Source organism: Parasteatoda tepidariorum, chromosome 4 (assembly GCF_043381705.1).
Source record: "Parasteatoda tepidariorum isolate YZ-2023 chromosome 4, CAS_Ptep_4.0, whole genome shotgun sequence".
Taxonomy (NCBI): domain Eukaryota; kingdom Metazoa; phylum Arthropoda; class Arachnida; order Araneae; family Theridiidae; genus Parasteatoda; species Parasteatoda tepidariorum.
In genome coordinates this window covers 95489332-95507734 of record NC_092207.1, presented here as the reverse complement: position 1 = coordinate 95507734, position 18403 = coordinate 95489332, and the positions used below count along the sequence as shown (strand labels likewise).

The following is an 18403-nucleotide window of genomic DNA, read 5'->3' as shown; positions in this document are numbered from 1 at the left end:
ACTAATTTCAAATTTTGTTAGTAATTATAATTTGAAATGAAAAGGCTGTATAATGTTCTTGACATATTGTGTTAAATTTTTCACAGTGAATTAAAACGTTAAAATTTTGTATCACCTACACAATTCAAAAAGTTATGAAAGTAATTATATTAATGCTTTCTGTTATTACTTTTTATCTGAAATAACATATACCACATTAATATGATATTTTTTATTGTTTGTTGGGGATATTTTTGATGATTAAGTTTTTAGATACGGATGTCTCCACATTTCATTGAAGAATATCAGCATTTTTAGTTGCAATGGATTTTTGGAGAATTATCCTGTTTCATGCATGTAAAGAAATTTAAAATCTAAACGTAAAAAATTAATTTTAGTACAATTCATTGTGATAAATTTAATTATGATTATTGAAGAAAATATAAAATAATTAGGAGTTTATCAGTCTCTAGCTGTTTTTTCCCCTCTGTTAAAACCTTACTCAAGTGTTTATTTAATGATTAATTATTTATTTAACGATTCCTTTCTCTCATTTTAGTCTTGTAGTTGAAAACAAGTTATGGCATATCCTCAGAAGTATGAATAATCTATCACAAAACACAACTGTGTTGAATTTTGTTGACACTGAGTCCAGTAAATCATCAATAGTGCTACAGCCTGGTGAAAAAGTGCATATTCCTTTCACCTATCAATGTTTCACTGCCCCACCTACTCAACTAGATTTATTTAAAGTAAAAAAATAAAATTGAAATTTTCATTTCATTGTTTTTTTGCAAAAAATTTTAAACAATGTACTACATTCTTTTTCTAGGCAGTTTCTGGTCATCATTTTACATCTGATGTATTATCTTCCACTCCAGCTCATAATATTGTTCAATCATCTGTCAAAGTAATTACAATATTTTTAATAGGAGTGCGATTAGATTTTTTAAAACAAAGCTTTATTATATGGATGGTGTTTTCAGTAGAAATGTAAACAATAACAATCTCGAGCTGTATGCCTGCTCTAGTTCCGGTTAGAAAGTTTGCAGCTGCTTACTACATGTTATTCTGCTAGGCGATATTTTCAAACGGATAATTTTGTTTTCAGTAAAAGAAATAAATTAGATAATTTCTGAGCTCAAATCTGCCGTATTTCATAAGATATTAATGTTATTATGTAATTCTGGTGAGTTTGAAGTGAAAATTTGTTTTAGTTATTTAGAGCTATATTGTTAAAAAAAGGTGACATGGTTGCTAGATTTTGAATAACTCGCTTTTTTGGCAGTTTTGATTTGGCTTCTTTCCATAAGTTTATTACTGTTTTTTCTTGTTGCAAGCTGTGCACCATCTTACGTTAGTATTAACACTTTTAGCATTGTAAACACAAGTAGTGTTAGCATTGTAAACACAAGTAATAAGTAATCAAATACATTGTTTGCAAGAATCTCAAAACACAATGATGCCAAATGGCTTTAAAATACAACAGAAACAGTAACTCGGAAATTGAGGCAGTACCAAGCTTGCAGCGTTCCCTAGTGTAGAAAACACCATCCATTATAATAGTTCCTTTACATTCAAATTTTATATTTATCATTCTTACTTAATATATCTCGTTAACAATGCCTATTGTTTGGTTTAGAACAATTAAAATATAAATTAAAAAACAATGATTCCAACTGTTTTCTAAATACTTTTTTTTGTAGTATTTTGAAGCCATCTAAAAATTAGCACATTTTAATCACTAGGAAAGCTCAAAACCCAATATAATGACGAGTTATGGTGAAATTTATATATAGATGACGAAATTAGTTTTTCTTATTTCATGCAATTTTTTTAAAGATAGGGCTTTCCATATATGAAAGCAGAGCTTAAGTATACTAGTAACTACAGTAGTGGTACAATATTTGTAACCGTTTTAATGAAAAATGAGGAAAAAGAACTATTGAGAATAAAATATTTCATGAGAAAAAGGATGAAACAATGTGCAGTCACTGTATTATTGTTTTTATTAGTTTATTATTTTTTTGCATCACAAATTCAGTAATTATAATTAGGTGTAAGATATATTCTATATTAGTTTTAATATTTTGCATAAATTTTTTATAGTTCTCACTGAACTTTTTCCTTGACTGATGTATTTTCGCTTTGTGTTAAATGTACTTAATTCTGTGCTTGTTTGATATTGATAAATACATTTATTTTTAGATTCGTTTCATGACTGAAGAACGCACACTACTAGCAGTTCTGAATTTAAAAGTACAACCTCTTCCACCTTCATTCACTCATGTTTTCAAATTTCTTTCCATTGAGAATTCAATGTTTAAGAAAAGCATACAGATCAGCAGAGGTAATTTATTATTTTTTTGTAATGCACTCTTACCCCTATTTATTTTTAAATGATTATTTTCGCATTTATGCTATATTTATTGTTTCAATATTGTTTTTTAATAATGAGCTCTGCTTAGACTAAATTAGAAATCTCTTATATTAGCATTTTAAATATGGATATTTGATAGTTTGGGCTAAAGAAATCAAATATCTTAAATCTAGCGTTAGTTCTGAAAAATTGCCAACTATCCTCGTTAAGAAGGATGAATTAGTACACTGTATTGATATCTTCTGTCACCGCTATGGGCTAAAAGCTGTAAAAATTAGATAAATATGCTTTTGATTAAAAAAAATCGCAAATTTTGTTAATTGGTTTGTGGTAGTACTTAAAAATTGCAATATCTTAGCAACAGTATCTACAAAAGCTTAGATCTGTAAATTAGAACATTTATTTTTAAAATATATAACTATAAAAACCATAGTTTTTCTAGTTACCATGATCGTTTACAAGAAATGGTGGTCAGAAACCAAAGTGTAAGACAGTAATCCAATAGATGCAATGTTCACTCTACCTGATATTAACATTGAACAGATTGATGTCATCAAATTTGGAATAAGGTCGACACTAAAAATAATCAAAATGAAAGATTTATGATAATATGACAATTACTTGCTATACCAAATACAAACATTGCATTAAAGATAGTGACGAGATGTTTCCAATTAAAAAATGTCATATGGTCACAAAACAACAAAATATACTCACCACATACAGGCGATATTGATGAGAAAAATGCAATTGAAATGAAGATATTTTTTATTGAACAACACTTTTTTAAAAATAATTTTTAACTTATATTCTTGTCTGCAATACTCAGACAATTTTACAAAATAAAAAACATTCCTTTCTTGTAAACAAAATTTTAACTATGACATACCTAAAATTAGAAATGGGGGTTTTACAATAAAGCTTAATATGTAATGAAAGATACAAGAGAAGGATAAAATTAAAGGGTGATAAGATAAATACAGGAGCGCTTAAACTGAACACTTAAATTGAAAGGATCTAAAATATTAAAAAATCATTCAAAGGTATAAAATGGTAGATATAAGGACATTTATATAACTGATAAACATAAATGTTAATATTGAAGCTAAGAAAAACGAATGTAGAAAAAGGAAATAATTCCATCGATACGAACAAAAGTCAGAGAGAGAAATGGCAGGACATACACTCCTTGGTGTATGGAAGGCAAGCAAGTGAGTGTCACAATATATTGAGAAAAATTTCTTGACTGAGAAAAACCAGGCTGGAGATAACCAATTAAAATTCATGGAGAAGAAAGTTTGAAAAGTGGATGATTAAAATTGACTAAGTAAGCCCTCAAAAAAATAAATGAAAACAAGAAATTATCGCCTACAGTCGGCGATTTTATGAAAAACAAAGTCATAAAATACTTATAATGACATCTTCTTTCGAAAGATGTCGCCAAAGGCGAGGAAAGAGGGATTTTCACTTACCCACAGAAAATTTAATATCAGACAGAAAGTGCAATGATTGTTAAAAGCAAAGAAAGCCAAATAGAAGGTTAAGATTTTCCAATTGAAAAGTGAAATTTTTGCCAGTCAAAATTATAATCAATATATTTAAATTGAGAAAAAAATCCCTTAATTACAAAAAATCACTTGAAAATTTTGCATGGAATAAACTTAACGTGTTATAATATTAATGGTAAGTAAAGGTTTAAGAATTATTAAAAGAAAAGAATAATAATTATAACATTACACAAAGTGTAACTGTGACGCACAGGTTTTATCTCCGTTAATTAAAAATGTGCTTTATGCTCTCAAGATACCTGAGTGATTTCTCATTTTATTGTAGTGTTTTTGCATCAGACTTAATTCAAATAATAGCTAATTAAGCTTAGTTCCGTTTGTATAGTTACAGCACTTGTATCATTAAACATCAATGCAATCCTATGATGTTCCCCAAAACAAATTGGTGGCAATCTGCTATCTTTTCTAGACTTGCAAAATTTTTTTGAAATTTCTGTTTTATACATTTTTATTCTTTTTATATATTTTAATTTTTTTTATATATTTAGATAATAGCATGAATGAAATTGATTTACAAATATCTGATTCTTCAGTGGTTTGTACGATACAGAAGAATGAAAGTAGTGAAATGAATGTCAAGATACTTGTAAAAGTATGTTACAATTATGAATGATATAAATTATTGATTGGGTAATTATTTATTGTTACTTAAGTTTCAGTACTACAGTAATTAACTTGAGTACTCAATTAACAATTTGTGCAAAACTAATAAATCAATTATCTATGGTTTTGCATTCAGATATCTTTTTGTTAAATACTTTTTATACAGTTTTGAATCATTAAATATTTGTTTTTCTGTTTTCTATTGTCATTGCATTGCTTGTGTAAATTGTGTTTTATAACAGTTGGCAAAATAGTTTACAAAAAAATATGATATTCTTTTAAGCAATTCAATTTTCTATAATATTTTAACACATCCTGGACTTACATAATTAGAAACTATTTGTTTCATTTTTCCTGCTAATTTCTTATCAGGACTTTCATTTCATTTAGACTATCGAATTTTGTATTCTTAAATAGACTTGTGCAAACTTTTAAATTTTGTTCAATTCTTTTTTTTCTGTTTCATTTTTTTTCTATCTAGGTCATGGTTAAAACTTCTATATATGATGTTTTTCAATGAAATTTTGTTTAGAATTTTAAATTAAATTTTTATCCTGATTTGTTTTGCATTTTAATTGTCAATTCATTTAATTCATTCATAACTTACTTACAAAAATAGAGGTTCTATATAACACTATAAAGTTTATACTGCCTATGCTTTTTTCTCTTCTTTTAAGAGTTTTATACACCTCATTTCAAAATATTTTTCGAAAGTGTATTTAATTAATAATATTTTTAAATTATAGACAATAGATTTTTTTTTCCTTTTGGGTTTCATTCTAGTTGTCTTTATTACACTCGTCAAAATAATAAAGTATACAACTTATTTCAATTTGCTAACAGCATGTCTTTTTAATTTTTTTTTAACTTATAATTTTTTAAAATAATGAAACTATATTATATTAACTTTTATAGAAGTTAATTTATTTTAGCATTTAATTTTATGCTGTACTATAAAATTCTTGTTATCTTCTTATAGAAAGTTATATTTGAGAAAGGGATTAAATTATCTTTGGCTGAATACATTTGTAAAGAAATATTTATTAAAGGTTTTAAATCTTTACGATTGTGATAATATCTTTTAGGCCCCAACAAAGTCATCCGGAAAATGTAGTGAATTCTATGTGTTTGTGTACAGTGATGAATTCCAGATTGTGCCTTATCAAACTTGGCGTGTCTCTCTTTGTGCTTTTCAAAGAATTGATTTATCATGTGTTGCTGGTCAGCTCATGAGATCTTCATTGCTCATAAGGTATTAAGTATTTAATTCTTAGTTATACTTTTAATTTCCAAATAAATCGACCTAAACACTATCATTAAGTATAGATTTGTTTTTCAATGAAGCGTGACAACATATTTTGATTATATAATAGTATGTTTTTTTTTGTATGTATTAGTTTGTTTCCATGTTATTTTTCAGATTTATTATTGATACATAATCATCACAAAATTTTAATTAAATTGTAAATCGCAAAATTTTCATAACTGTTGTTTTAGGTAATAATGGGTTGTCAGACTTTTTTAGTACTAGATTTGTAAAATGCTATTTTCATAGTACAAAACATAGAAGAATACGAAAGCAATTTTTAGTCGTAAATGAATTTTTAATCTTTAAATCATAATATCAAAGCATGTTTTTCTAATTCAATGTTTCAGTTATTTTGCCTTGAGATAAACCTCCAGTTTTTTGGATGAAATAAAAAGTTGAGTCGAACAATTATAGTGAAGGCTAAAGTTTCATTGTAATGGTTTTTGCCAGCTTTCCTTGAATAATTTTTTAAAAGTTTATTATATTATAATATTCTTAAAGTCTATTATATTGTTTTCAAAATATTCCAAACTTTATTTTTTGGAATGAAGCTATTTTATTACAATCGAGATGAACCAGGATAGTATTATCTGGTTGGGCACCAAAAAAATTATTCTGATTGATTTGAAGTAAAATTTGTTCCTGTAGAATGAAAATACAGTAAAGTCCCAATTATCTGAGCTCTGATTATCCCAGTTTTCACTTTAACCGAGCTATGAAATATTTCAAATATTTTTTTGATTCAGTTTATTTTTTATTTTTAAAATTACGACCAAAAAAACTTCTGTATTTTATCATCCAAACACTCAAGAAAACAAGCTGACGAACAACATGGGATTACCGATGAAATGACTGTTAATATCGTCAATAATGAAAATTAATCTTGCTAAAATGACGAAGACAGTGCCGATGAAAATCAAAGCATATAAAAGTCTCTCATACAAAGGGACTAAAAGTTATCAAAAGAGCAATTGAATATATGGAACAACAAGAAAATTGTTGTTCTATATATTCGTGGTGATACCAGCCTTCCTGTTATCTCTGAAAAAAAGGCAAGACATTGCTGCAGAAAAGCTCCAAAGTAAGTAAAACAAAAAAATTAAGGACTTTTTTAAGTAAACACTCTTTAATTCCCATAAAGTATGCTCTTTAAGTGTTTTTAAATATAATATGAATTGTATGTGGTGTACTTGTATAAATTTTGTATTTGTAAAATCTATTACGTGGTCCACATTTACTCGGATAATCGGGACTTTACTGTATTAGTAAATTCATCTAAAGGATAAATGAAAACAAAATATTAATATTTCTTTCTTCATCAACCAATTTCATAACAGTTATATGACATTAAATTTTATGTTCATTCTTATTCTTTTTCATTAATTAAATTATTAATATCCTGATATATTATACATTAAAAAAAATACTTTTTAATCAATATTTGCTACATTGGAATATCCAAGATATTTTCTTACCTGAACAAGGTATTTCTCTACAGCTGTGTTTAATTGAGATTCAACCATCTAAGCGATTTCTAGGTAGGCTTTTTTTTTAGTAAAAATTTGCAGCCTCTCATTCTGTTTTAAAAATCTTATTTCACATGGGGAAAATTTTAGCTATTGTGTTTTAATTTATGTTATATCTTTACACTCTAGTTATTATGTATTATGAAATAGAAAATGAGATAAATATATTATCAATGTAATTTGCTTATACTTCCAGGGGTACACATGCCACTAATTTGGTTAGATGCTTTTCAAGTTCTCAAGATTTGTTGTTAGATCCAAATGAGGCTTTTATTTTATCTCCATTTGCCGTGCAAGAATTATCCATGAATATGAGATCACTCATACCTGGAATAAAGTAATGGTTTATATTTTTTAATATGTTTCATCATTATAAAGAAATACTTTGAAAGAACATTGCAGTTCGCCATCAGGATTATTTTTAAGAGTCCTTCGTTTCCTCGATAATAGTTGTCTAAGTTGATAATAGTTCCAATTTTTATTAATTTTTCAATTAAAATTAACTGTAACTGTTAAAATATCAATTAAACACTTTGTCAATTTCTTAAAGTTTTTAACAGATATAAATTTCCTTTTTAAGAAAAGGGGTATGTTCAACCAAAACTCAATAACAATGATGTTAAGCTTTAGATTTGTAATGATTTTAAGATTTTAATAATTACCAATAATTATGTTTTATTTCTAATAAATATTTTAATTACACTCTCTCTGTAGTGTTCTAGTTGTCCAATTTGAAACTTAGTTCTAAGATATTGATTTAGGAGATTTTCTAACAAAGGAAATGATCTTATGTAATTTTATTTAACCTATATCTTTCTGAACTCTGCTTTTTGTAAGTAAACTCAGTCTATTAATAACTATTGATAATGATGATTATTACAATATTTTAAATTTTTTAAACATATTTTCTAAGCATTTTTAACTAGGAACTGCTATTCAATATTTATGTTTTAATTAACAATTAAGAAACATTTTACAGCCTAACTCTAAACTAAGCTCAATATTAAAGAAAACTAAAATTTAGTTTTCAAACAAACCTAAGTAATAAATAAATTAGTAAGATTTACTGAATTTCAATGCCTTAAATGATACTTTTCCCCTTATTTTTTTGTGTAAGTGTATAGATATTTGAGTGCCGAAATATTTTTTTAACCTAAATTTGAAACAGGATAATGATAAATATATATTTGTTCCAAAATAAAATTTACAAGATTTTTGATATAATTTCCTTTTCTGAGGCTATATTTCTAAACCTTTATGACATGCCCATTTTTTACTGTTATTATTCAATGCAGAATTTTATTAACATTTGGACAATTGAGATTTTACAAATAAAACACTCTTTTTTAAAAAAAATGAATAAAATAAAAAAACTCTGGCTTCGAGTTTAATACCAGGGTTCGGTCTAACAGATCACATACAGAGCTGTCTAACCTTAAAAACCAAACTGGATCACTTGGATATTATTTATTCAAAAACTGCTGCAATAGCGTGGTTATCACTGGTAAAAAGGGGTTTCCATTTGAAACAATGTTATAAGAAGAAATTATAATACTTTTTTGATTTCTACTGAGAATTTTAATCAAATTGAAACATATAATCAACATGCATTCATTACTTAAAGAAATGCCATGCGATTTTTTGAAGTTTTTTTTATCTTTCTGTATAACATCATGAAACTAAATTTTTGTTATAATTGTGCTAAGTATTTTGCTATGAATGATTGTTTTTCAGACATTTTCAAATTACTATGGTTGACCAGTCTCAAGAACAAGTTGTTCAAACTTGGTTGCTTGTACTTTCATGCCAAAAGCCTTCTGTTTCCAAAGCCTTTCAAATTCACCTTTCTGTTGGAAAAGAGACTGCTAAGGTATATTGCTTTATTTTATTGTTCTTTTAAGCTGATGAAAATGTAATTTCAGATAAATATGCATCTACAAATTATTTTTAATATATAGGGTTATTGAAACCAGAATATAATGTTTTCAATTTTTTATAAGTAATTGATATAAAAATGATTGCAATATATAAGGTTTTATAAATAATTTATTATTTTATATAAAGTTCTGGTAGGAAGATTATAATATTTTCGCCTATTTTTAGGTTAAATGATATGCTTTATCTACCATGGCATATTTACAAATTAAGTAATGATGTTTAGTTATAGAACTGTACCCTGTGATATTTTTTAAAGTAAAAGTTACATATTTTGAGAGCTTCAAATCAAACTAAAACTTTTGTCCATTAGTTTAAAAGTAAATTAGTTTCCGCATCCTAATTATTTATAGGGCACTGTGACCACTGTATTGTATAATAGATCTTAGTAAATTTTCATAAAATATTTTTCATAGAATATTAAAAATGTTTTTAAAATATTTATAAAACATATCATTAATATCTAAAAATTTTTTTAAATTTAATAAAATACTCTAAGAAAATTAATTATTAATTTTAAAAACAATATTTTAGAATTATAATATGCTTTTTTTTTTAAATTCTCGTAATGCATGTACAACAAATAAATAAGCCAGTAAATGTTTATCTTCCAGCAAAATAAATAGAATTAAAATAAGGGGAAATCAGTATTTTAGTATATTTCTGAAAATAGATATACTAAGAATCAGTAAATTACAATCTGAAAGAAGGTTTTACCAAGAATCTCACAAAATTTGATAAATAAGACTTTTGTATTGTGAATAGGAACTCTGTTTTGGTACCTATTTGGATTTTGAAGGTTTTCAGTAGTTTTAAAGTGTTTTATGGTTACATCAATTCATTATGTAATGTGTATCATCAAATAAAATGTGTTAAAACTAAATCTCACAAAATATGAAAATAAATTTGTGTTTTGAGGAAGGTTTAACAATTAGTTTTGCTCTTTAGCCAAAACAATCAGCATAGTGTTCTAAGGAATTTTTATAGTTTTAACAAATTTAGATAACTTTCTGGAAATAATATATTTAATATTCAAAAATAAACATTAAAACTTAAAATTTATCAATTCTAGAAAAATATTAAAAAAAAAAAAAAACTAAAAATATCTAGTAGATGAACTACATTGAAACATTTTAAAGTAATGTAAAAAGGTTTGCATTGTGCACTACCACAATGTAGACTTAATTGAAGGTTCAGCGCTTTTCTAGAAAAAATAGAAATTGATGAAATAGAAGAAAATGAATGAGCACAGGGATTGAGTTTCTTTAATTTGTATATTGTTATTAATTCTGTAAATTTAACATAAGTGATCAAACTAAAACTAGAAATTTTATATCTAGTTTTTTTTTTTTAAATAACTAGAAAACTATTTTATTTTAATTGAATGGTTTATTTTAATCAAATGGTTTAAAATAATTTGAAATGTGCTTAAATAGTTTTTTTTTTGTATCGTATTAAAAATGATTGTTTTTAAAGTCATTGATATTTTAGTGAAATTTTAAAATTTCATTTGAAGCACAAAAATTCTGAACCACGCAATTTAATTTTTATATTGAATTATTTTCAAACTATGAGCAAAAGACTACTTAGCCTTTAGAATACAAGACTATTTAGACAGTTAAACAAGTAGTAGTTATTGTTTAAAAATTATCAAATAAAGTTATATCAGTTTGGAATGAAAGATAATTGCAAATAAAATTTGTTTCAGATAAATTATTGTATATTTGTGTGCTTTAGTTATCAATCTCACTTGCTATATCCTAATCAGACTTAAAATCATATTTAAAAAAAAAAATTCGAATACATTTTATGTATATTTAAATAACAAAAATTTAATAAATAAATTTTTTTTTCATTCCTGTAATTATAATTAAATTTCAGTTCGTTAAAACATTAGGTATATTAAAATTAATATAGATATTTTATTTATTAATTATATTTCAGGCAATAAATAATATATGTAAACCTTTGTTTAGAGCTATTTAATATGTTGAACATTTAATTTTAAATGTAGATAAAATTAGTAGTTCCTCTTCCCTCAGAACAATTTTTTTATTAGGAAAGAAGCATAACAACCTATTTAACTTGATAGGCAAAAATTTTGGAAACATACAAGCTAGCATTAGTATGTATTTTTTACCCCTTTTAAAATCTTATTAATGTTAAACTCTATATTTTTTAATTAATTACTAATAACTATATAAAAACTCAAAATTTACCGCTCATTTAAATAAGCATTATTGTTCAAATATCATCACTACTAAATATGGATTCGAGAAGGGTTAAATTTTATTCAGATGCAGCAAAAATTTTGTATACTAAATTTTAATCTGAAAAAAATTTTGCAATTTAAAAACGTAATTTTGGTAAATTTTTCCTAGTTTAGAAACCACAAATATTATGAATCAAAATGTGAACTTCAGGATGATTAAATCATAGCCACTCTCAAATAAAAATATGATTCCAATAAATTACATGTTCATTGAAGTTTTCTTCTTAGTAAATAACTAATTAACTATTAACAATGTAAGCAAATCTTAATTGCACCTTAAATATGTATAATTTTGTAAAATCCAAAAGAAAAATATGATCATTGAATTTTCAGTAAAATTTATAAATACCCAGGTATTTTACTCAAGCTATAAAAAGCTGGATATTTTACAATTGTAGTTATGGGGCACTTAAAACATCCATGTGGTTTTGAAGATTTTCTGTAAAGTATATAAGATTGCATCACATGAAAACTAAATATGTCTGTTTTAAATATTGCAAAATTTTTATTACAGCGGATTACTTACTCAAACCCATATCATCAAACTCGGAGCTTCTTTTTATATTCTAGTCACCCTCATATGTTAAACTTGAGGGAAAGTGAATTTTCAGTGCCTCCTGGCAAGAGTTATTCAATAGGACTATATTTTATGCCTCAAGATTATATCTTCACAGAAACCATATTTTTATATATGAATGACACCAGTGACAAAAATGAAGAGACTTATTGCATAAAAGTTGTTTGTCAATAAAGATTCTAATACTATTTCAATATGCTCACTTTTATCTCTTTCTTTCTTGTAAAATAACAAATGCGTCCTTAGATTCTTGTACCAGACTAGATAAATTTTTTTCATTTTCTAGTCTTGACTAAACTCTGCCTGATTCTTAAGTAAAATGACTTCTAGATTCCAATTTCGTTGCCAAATGTTTATTTTTTTTCTTACATTAATAGCTCCAGATGAGTTGGATAAAATTAATCGAACAGGTCTCTTAATTAATCTGTTTGGTTTGAATCATATTTTTTAGATTGCAGCTACTTCCTTCATAATTTTAAGGTAAAAATGCTGAATCCGTCAGAATAAAGGCGTGTTGATTCTGTATGAAAGTAAGTTTATGTTCCAATTTCGTAATTGAAAATATTGTATGCTATTACTTGAAAATCCAAACAATTACATTAAAGTTAGAGGGTACCTTTTTTCTTGAAAATTTTTTTCTCTAATTATTTTAAATTAAATCAGAAATTCTTGAAACTTATTTCTACCCACGGTTAGCAGTCTGGTTAGCTTATATCTGCCCTTTGATTGAAACTAGGACATGTGACCATCATAGTGGCCACAATTTTGCACAATGGAAGTCAAATATGACTATTGATTTTAATTTTCCTTGAAAATTCCGGGTTTTCCAGTGCTATTTTCGAATTCCCTGAGAATTCAATGTTTTCAGTTAAAGTGCTCATGCTCCCTTAAAGTAAAACACAACTCAGACTCGAAGCATCTTTATTTTTTTCAAATAGTGTTGTTAAAAATGTAACAAACATGTTTAAAAATACTTTTTTTTAAATATTTATACATTATATGGCAGGATATCATTATGGATACAAATTCCGTTTTAAAGGGTCACAAATAAATTGAATATAAAAGAGGAGTGAAATAAGTTACTAAAAATAATGAAATGATATTTAAAAGAATCAGTTTGTACCCAAGGAAACAATGCTATTGAAATATAAATTTATCCATATTGAAAAAAATAATCTTTAATTTAAAAGGATATATAAATGTATGTTTTGTTAATTACTCAGAATTTGAAAGGAAAAAAATGTAATCATAGTGAATAAAAAAAATGATAAATTGTATTTCCAAACTACATTAATTTTACAACTGAAAAGATGGTAGTGGAAGAAATCAGTAAAAAATCAGATTAAAATTGAAAACTATTTTGTATCCCCAAACAATGTTTGAAACAAATTTTTTAAATATATCATCATAAGGAACAATAATATTTATTAAAAATAATTACTAAAATATATATAGCAATTTAAAGTATTTATAAAACTTCTATCACAAGTCAATCACAAGCTGAAAACAGCTATATTCAAAATTCAATTTTTCACAGTTCATTTTAGGCAGAGATAGTTAAAAATAATATTTTTTTTTAAATGCATTGATTCAGCCACTTTAATATACATTCTAAACATGTTACATACAGCTTTGAATTAAATATTATAACTGGATCATTTGTATTAACTCTCTTTCTATTAAGGTATCATACATATTAATATCAAAACAAAAATTATAAGCCATGCAAACAATAACATACACATTATTAGTAAATATAATACAACAATAGTTCATTACTTTTTTCAAACAAATTAATAATTTTAGTCAAATTCCATAAATAAAAGAAGCAATTAACATATATGTACATATTTTTTTTAAAAATCTTATGAGCATTGTATTAGAATTTTATTTTTGTAATGGCAATTAATTTATTCCTATTTAAACAAAATTCAGTTGATTATTATAAAAATACATCAGGGAATATTTGAAAAGGAATCCTTTTCCTTTTTCTATTTGATGAAGTTTCATAATAAGTCACTTACTCCCTAGACATTTATTTTGGATTAATGTTTCTTTCGATTTAATGTTGACATAGTGATCTAGGATTTACATAATACAATGCAACTAATAGAACAGATAAGATAAATGCAGAACAAAATAGTTTGATAACTTTTACTTATGTCATAATTAAATACATTGATTCTATCAATTTTGTTATAAGCTATTAACTGTAGTTATTCCCATTTATTTAATTTTAATCTTTGTAAAAATTACAATCGTCAAAGGAGAAAACTTTATAAAGACTTCTTAAGATAACAAATAAAAATTTTTTTTCAATAAATATGTAACACGCAGTTTTTAAAATATTTTTACATAAAACACTTTAAATATAAAAAATTTCAATACGATTAAAACTTAAGTCGTCTTGATTAAGTAAAAATATTTTTAGTCATTCAAATAAAAATAAATCTTCATTTCCATAGCTTAATGTAAAAACGATCCTTAAATAGCAATCAAATTTGCTAAAATAATTTCCGTAAGTTTTATCAGCCAACAAATTGCTTGAACAAAATTTAATACCATAAAAAAAGTTTTTTTTTTCTCTATTTAATAAAAGCATTATTAATAATGAAATATCTAAACATTTTAATAATAAAGGTTGATTAGTCTTGTATAATAAGGAAACTTAATTTACTTAGAAATGAGAATTTTGGGTTGTAAAGTAAATATTAAACAATAAACTTCATCTTGCTTGAGTTGAGAATATAGATTTAGAAGGTTTCTTTCAGGCATTATAATATCTGATAACATTTCAAACATTCATCAGAAGCTATAAAAAAGTAATATTTATTATCAGTTTATATTTTTAAAAAACAAAGTTTATTTGTCCCATATAAATAAAGGTATGAGATAAATAGGAAAAGAAAGTATTCTTTTTTAATAAATACTTTTAAGGGAAACAAAATAAATAGTTGTTAGAATCTTTTGCCGCATCAAAGGGTAATTTTTAAACAGTTTTAATTACGATTTTGAATCATAAAAAAACTTTAGAATACATTGATAAAATAAGTATAAAAATAGCACGTAAAAAAAAAATCCGTTTTTTAGGGTTAAAAACACAAATAAATGTTTGGGGAAATAGTATACTGAGACACAAAGAACAGCTTTAGTTTTGTCTATTCTTGTACTAAAACTTATAAACCTACAGAACAAAAATTATTTTCCAAAAAAATTTACAACCGAAAGTGGTTTGGAGCAGTATGACGCAATTAATAAGGATTATCGGACATTGCCAGATTGTTTAAGTAGAATTGAACAAGGCTGGAATTTGAGAAGTTAGTTTTGAAAATCAGAGATGCAAGAGATGAGTTCGGGCATGTTCTTGGAGGTCAGAGCCCACCAGAGCTAAGTAAAAGTCATTAGGCAAATAATGTTAGCCTCACAAAGCAGAAACACTGAATAGAAGAAGCAGATCACAATTTTTTTTATTCCTTAATAAATTTTAGATTTTTTTGTACTTAATAACTAAACCAAATGTTTGTTTAACCCACTGGCAGTTTAGCAAATAGGCAAAATTGTGAGAATGCTGTTCCCCAATACACTATTTTCCTATCTAATAACATGGAAAAACCAGTTTTGCTATGCGGAGAAGACTGCATGTTAAAGGTATTAAAAAAAATTTTTGAAAATTTAATCACCAGTCTGAGCCCTTTTTATAGTTTAACAAGTCCATGTCTGTCTTTTAGGATGATTTATACCAGAAAATAAAAGAATTACTTTAGGAGTGTTCAGGAAAAATCAAATTTTTAAAAGGGTTACCATAATGCCATAGTAATAACTAAACTGCACAGTAGTCGACATTTGCATCCCTTTGATTATTTCGTGGAATATTTTAATATAAATCCACTAACATCAAATTATTATTATAAAGATAAAGAAATGTTTTTTTTAAAAGAAAAACCATTTTTTGATCTTTATAATAATAATTTAATAGAGATAAAAAATAAATGGAAGGCCGTATAAAAACTACACTAACTAAAAATTTTGACCATACTGAAAAATATTTAACAGCATTAGTGAATCATTATAAAATATCTAACACACATGCAAGGCTATTTGTTTTTAAAGTGGCCTGAATTTAGTTGTGTGTGAAAGTTACTTTTTTTTATTTTATTCAATATGAATAATAGTGCCTCATACATAAATCAGGGAACATAATTAAGTAACCTGTTGACTATGATTTTTCACTCATTTTGAGATATTTTTTCTCCATAACATATGCAATAATAACTGCTAACATGGGGTTTCGATTTTACTTTGCAATGTTATTATTGGGAGAGGAGCAAGTGTTTCGTATAACATGTTAATGTTAAGGAATTGGCCAGTTGTTTAGATTAGAAGGGGATTTTCATGTTAACTTTAACACATTGTGTAAAATTGTTATTAGTGTTTGTTTAAGTTTGATTGTTTCCTGAATGTATTTTTTTAAACTATCTGCCTGTATAAGTTAATAATTTTCAAATTAATTTTGAATTGATACACAGTATTGGCTTGAAGATACAAGTATTATCCCAACATGCAATTTACTGGTGTAATGGACATTCACTTTTTTAATAGTTGAGTTCTTTAGCTTTGCTCTTATAGTGCCACTGCCCGGCATACCCTACACTGATTGTTTAAAATTGAGCAAAATACAAATGAACTTTCATAGGGTGAAAATTTCATAGGGTTGCAAAATTTGATTCCTTTTTCAGCATCAGGTGCAGACGTATAACAAAACAGATACTTGAGGGATAACATTTAATACTGAACAGTTATTCACAAAATATACAATCCGTTATTAAATATATGTTTTGCATTTAAAAATGACAATAATACAAGCAAACTTTTAATTTAAAAGGGTCATAATATTTTATTCAACTTTTCGTACGTGACAGAAGTGGCTAGCGATAAAAGTATGTCAAACATCCGGTGCTAATGTGCAACAAATCAGTTCCAACCAGTTTAGTAACAATTACGTTATGAACTTCATAACGCAATTTAATTAACTGACAATGCTAAAATTATTGTAGCAAAATAAGGAAGATCATTAGAGGAATATTGTCAATAAAAAAAATATATACTTGTAAATAAAATTTTATTTACCTCCAAATGGTTGACTTTCATGTAGACACTCAATTAGCCAATTTGGATCTTCCAAGCTTACCCTAAAAACAAACCATTCAAATTATAAACACAAAATTAAATTGGCAAATTATTAAAAATTTAAATAAGAGATAAGCTTAGGTACTTTATGCTTGCACTATGCAAATTAGATAAATACACAAAAGAGGTCATTTTTTTTTCAGTGAGAAAGATTGTGAGTTATCATTTTATTTTATAACCGGGGTTGACCCAATTCTGAGTTGACGACTAGCAATGTTCAACTCCATAGCCTTTTAATTTTGAACCCAATCCAGAAGTCATGGGAACTCCTGGATCAAGTATTTGGAGAAGTTTGCTTTCATGGAGGACTTTTTGATGGAGCATTTGTGTTGCACGGTAGATTGGTTTAAAAATAAATAAATTAGCCACTTTGATGAGTTACCTAATGGGTCGCTATAAGGCATGAACCATCTATAATACGGTAAGTTAGATATCTACAATAATTTTTGTAATTAATCATGTACACATTTTTTTTTTACTCCATATTGAAATGGCATCAGATATGATAGAACTTGGAATGTTTGTGTTAATACAGGGGAAGCAGCAAAGTTTTTTTTAATTTTAGGGTAATTTTAGGAACTTTTTTCAAAAAATTTTAGGTAAATTTTAGGGGTAATATATGATTTTGCTAGGATAAAAACAGATCACACGGTAGTTTATTACATAACAGAAGATTATTACAATTCATCCACACATATCATAAATAATTGCAAGCCATAAAATAAAGCTCTGAAATTTATTAAGTCAAGAATGAAATCTCTAAAGTGTAAAAATGAAATTTCAACTTTACATATTACCTATCAGAAATTAAGTGCATAATTCAGGAACAGGCAAAAGTGAGAATAAATCAAGAGAAAAAATAAATTAACACCAACTTGGATTTTTATTTAATTTTTACCTTCTTAATCAAAACTTTATTATTACCCTTTACCTTACTTTATTAAGAAAAACTATTGTGTGATATTATTAGATTTCAAATCAGCAATTTATATTAGAAGTTAGAGAAAAACAAATTAATCATGATCATTTTTCTAATATATTCTACTGTGAAGATGAGTCCTACAAGT

General features: G+C 25.8%; 2 protein-coding genes across 3 annotated transcripts in view; one reads left to right on the top strand and one right to left on the bottom strand.

Annotated features, from left to right (window-relative positions):
• LOC107439915 (nephrocystin-4) overlaps positions 1-12343 on the top strand; it is a 42459-nt gene extending 30116 nt beyond the window's left edge. Inside the window, exons 21-28 of the mRNA XM_043048964.2 lie at positions 539-731; positions 812-889; positions 2188-2329; positions 4416-4519; positions 5616-5782; positions 7562-7702; positions 9100-9235; positions 12087-12343. Of these exons, the coding sequence (XP_042904898.1) occupies positions 539-731; positions 812-889; positions 2188-2329; positions 4416-4519; positions 5616-5782; positions 7562-7702; positions 9100-9235; positions 12087-12323 (1198 nt within the window). The 3' untranslated portion in view covers positions 12324-12343. The remainder of the gene's footprint in view (positions 1-538; positions 732-811; positions 890-2187; positions 2330-4415; positions 4520-5615; positions 5783-7561; positions 7703-9099; positions 9236-12086) is intronic.
• A 1214-nt stretch (positions 12344-13557) lies between these two features.
• The window catches only part of LOC107439916 (uncharacterized), a 10721-nt gene continuing 5875 nt past the window's right edge, over positions 13558-18403 (bottom strand). The window contains exons 4-5 of one of the 2 annotated variants that reach the window (XM_016052662.3): positions 17277-17338; positions 13558-14961 (exon numbers count right to left, since the gene is read on the bottom strand). In XM_016052662.3, the coding sequence (XP_015908148.2) occupies positions 14924-14961; positions 17277-17338 (100 nt within the window). In that variant the 3' untranslated portion in view covers positions 13558-14923. The remainder of the gene's footprint in view (positions 14962-17276; positions 17339-18403) is intronic. The other variant, XM_016052663.3, reaches the window with a different exon arrangement.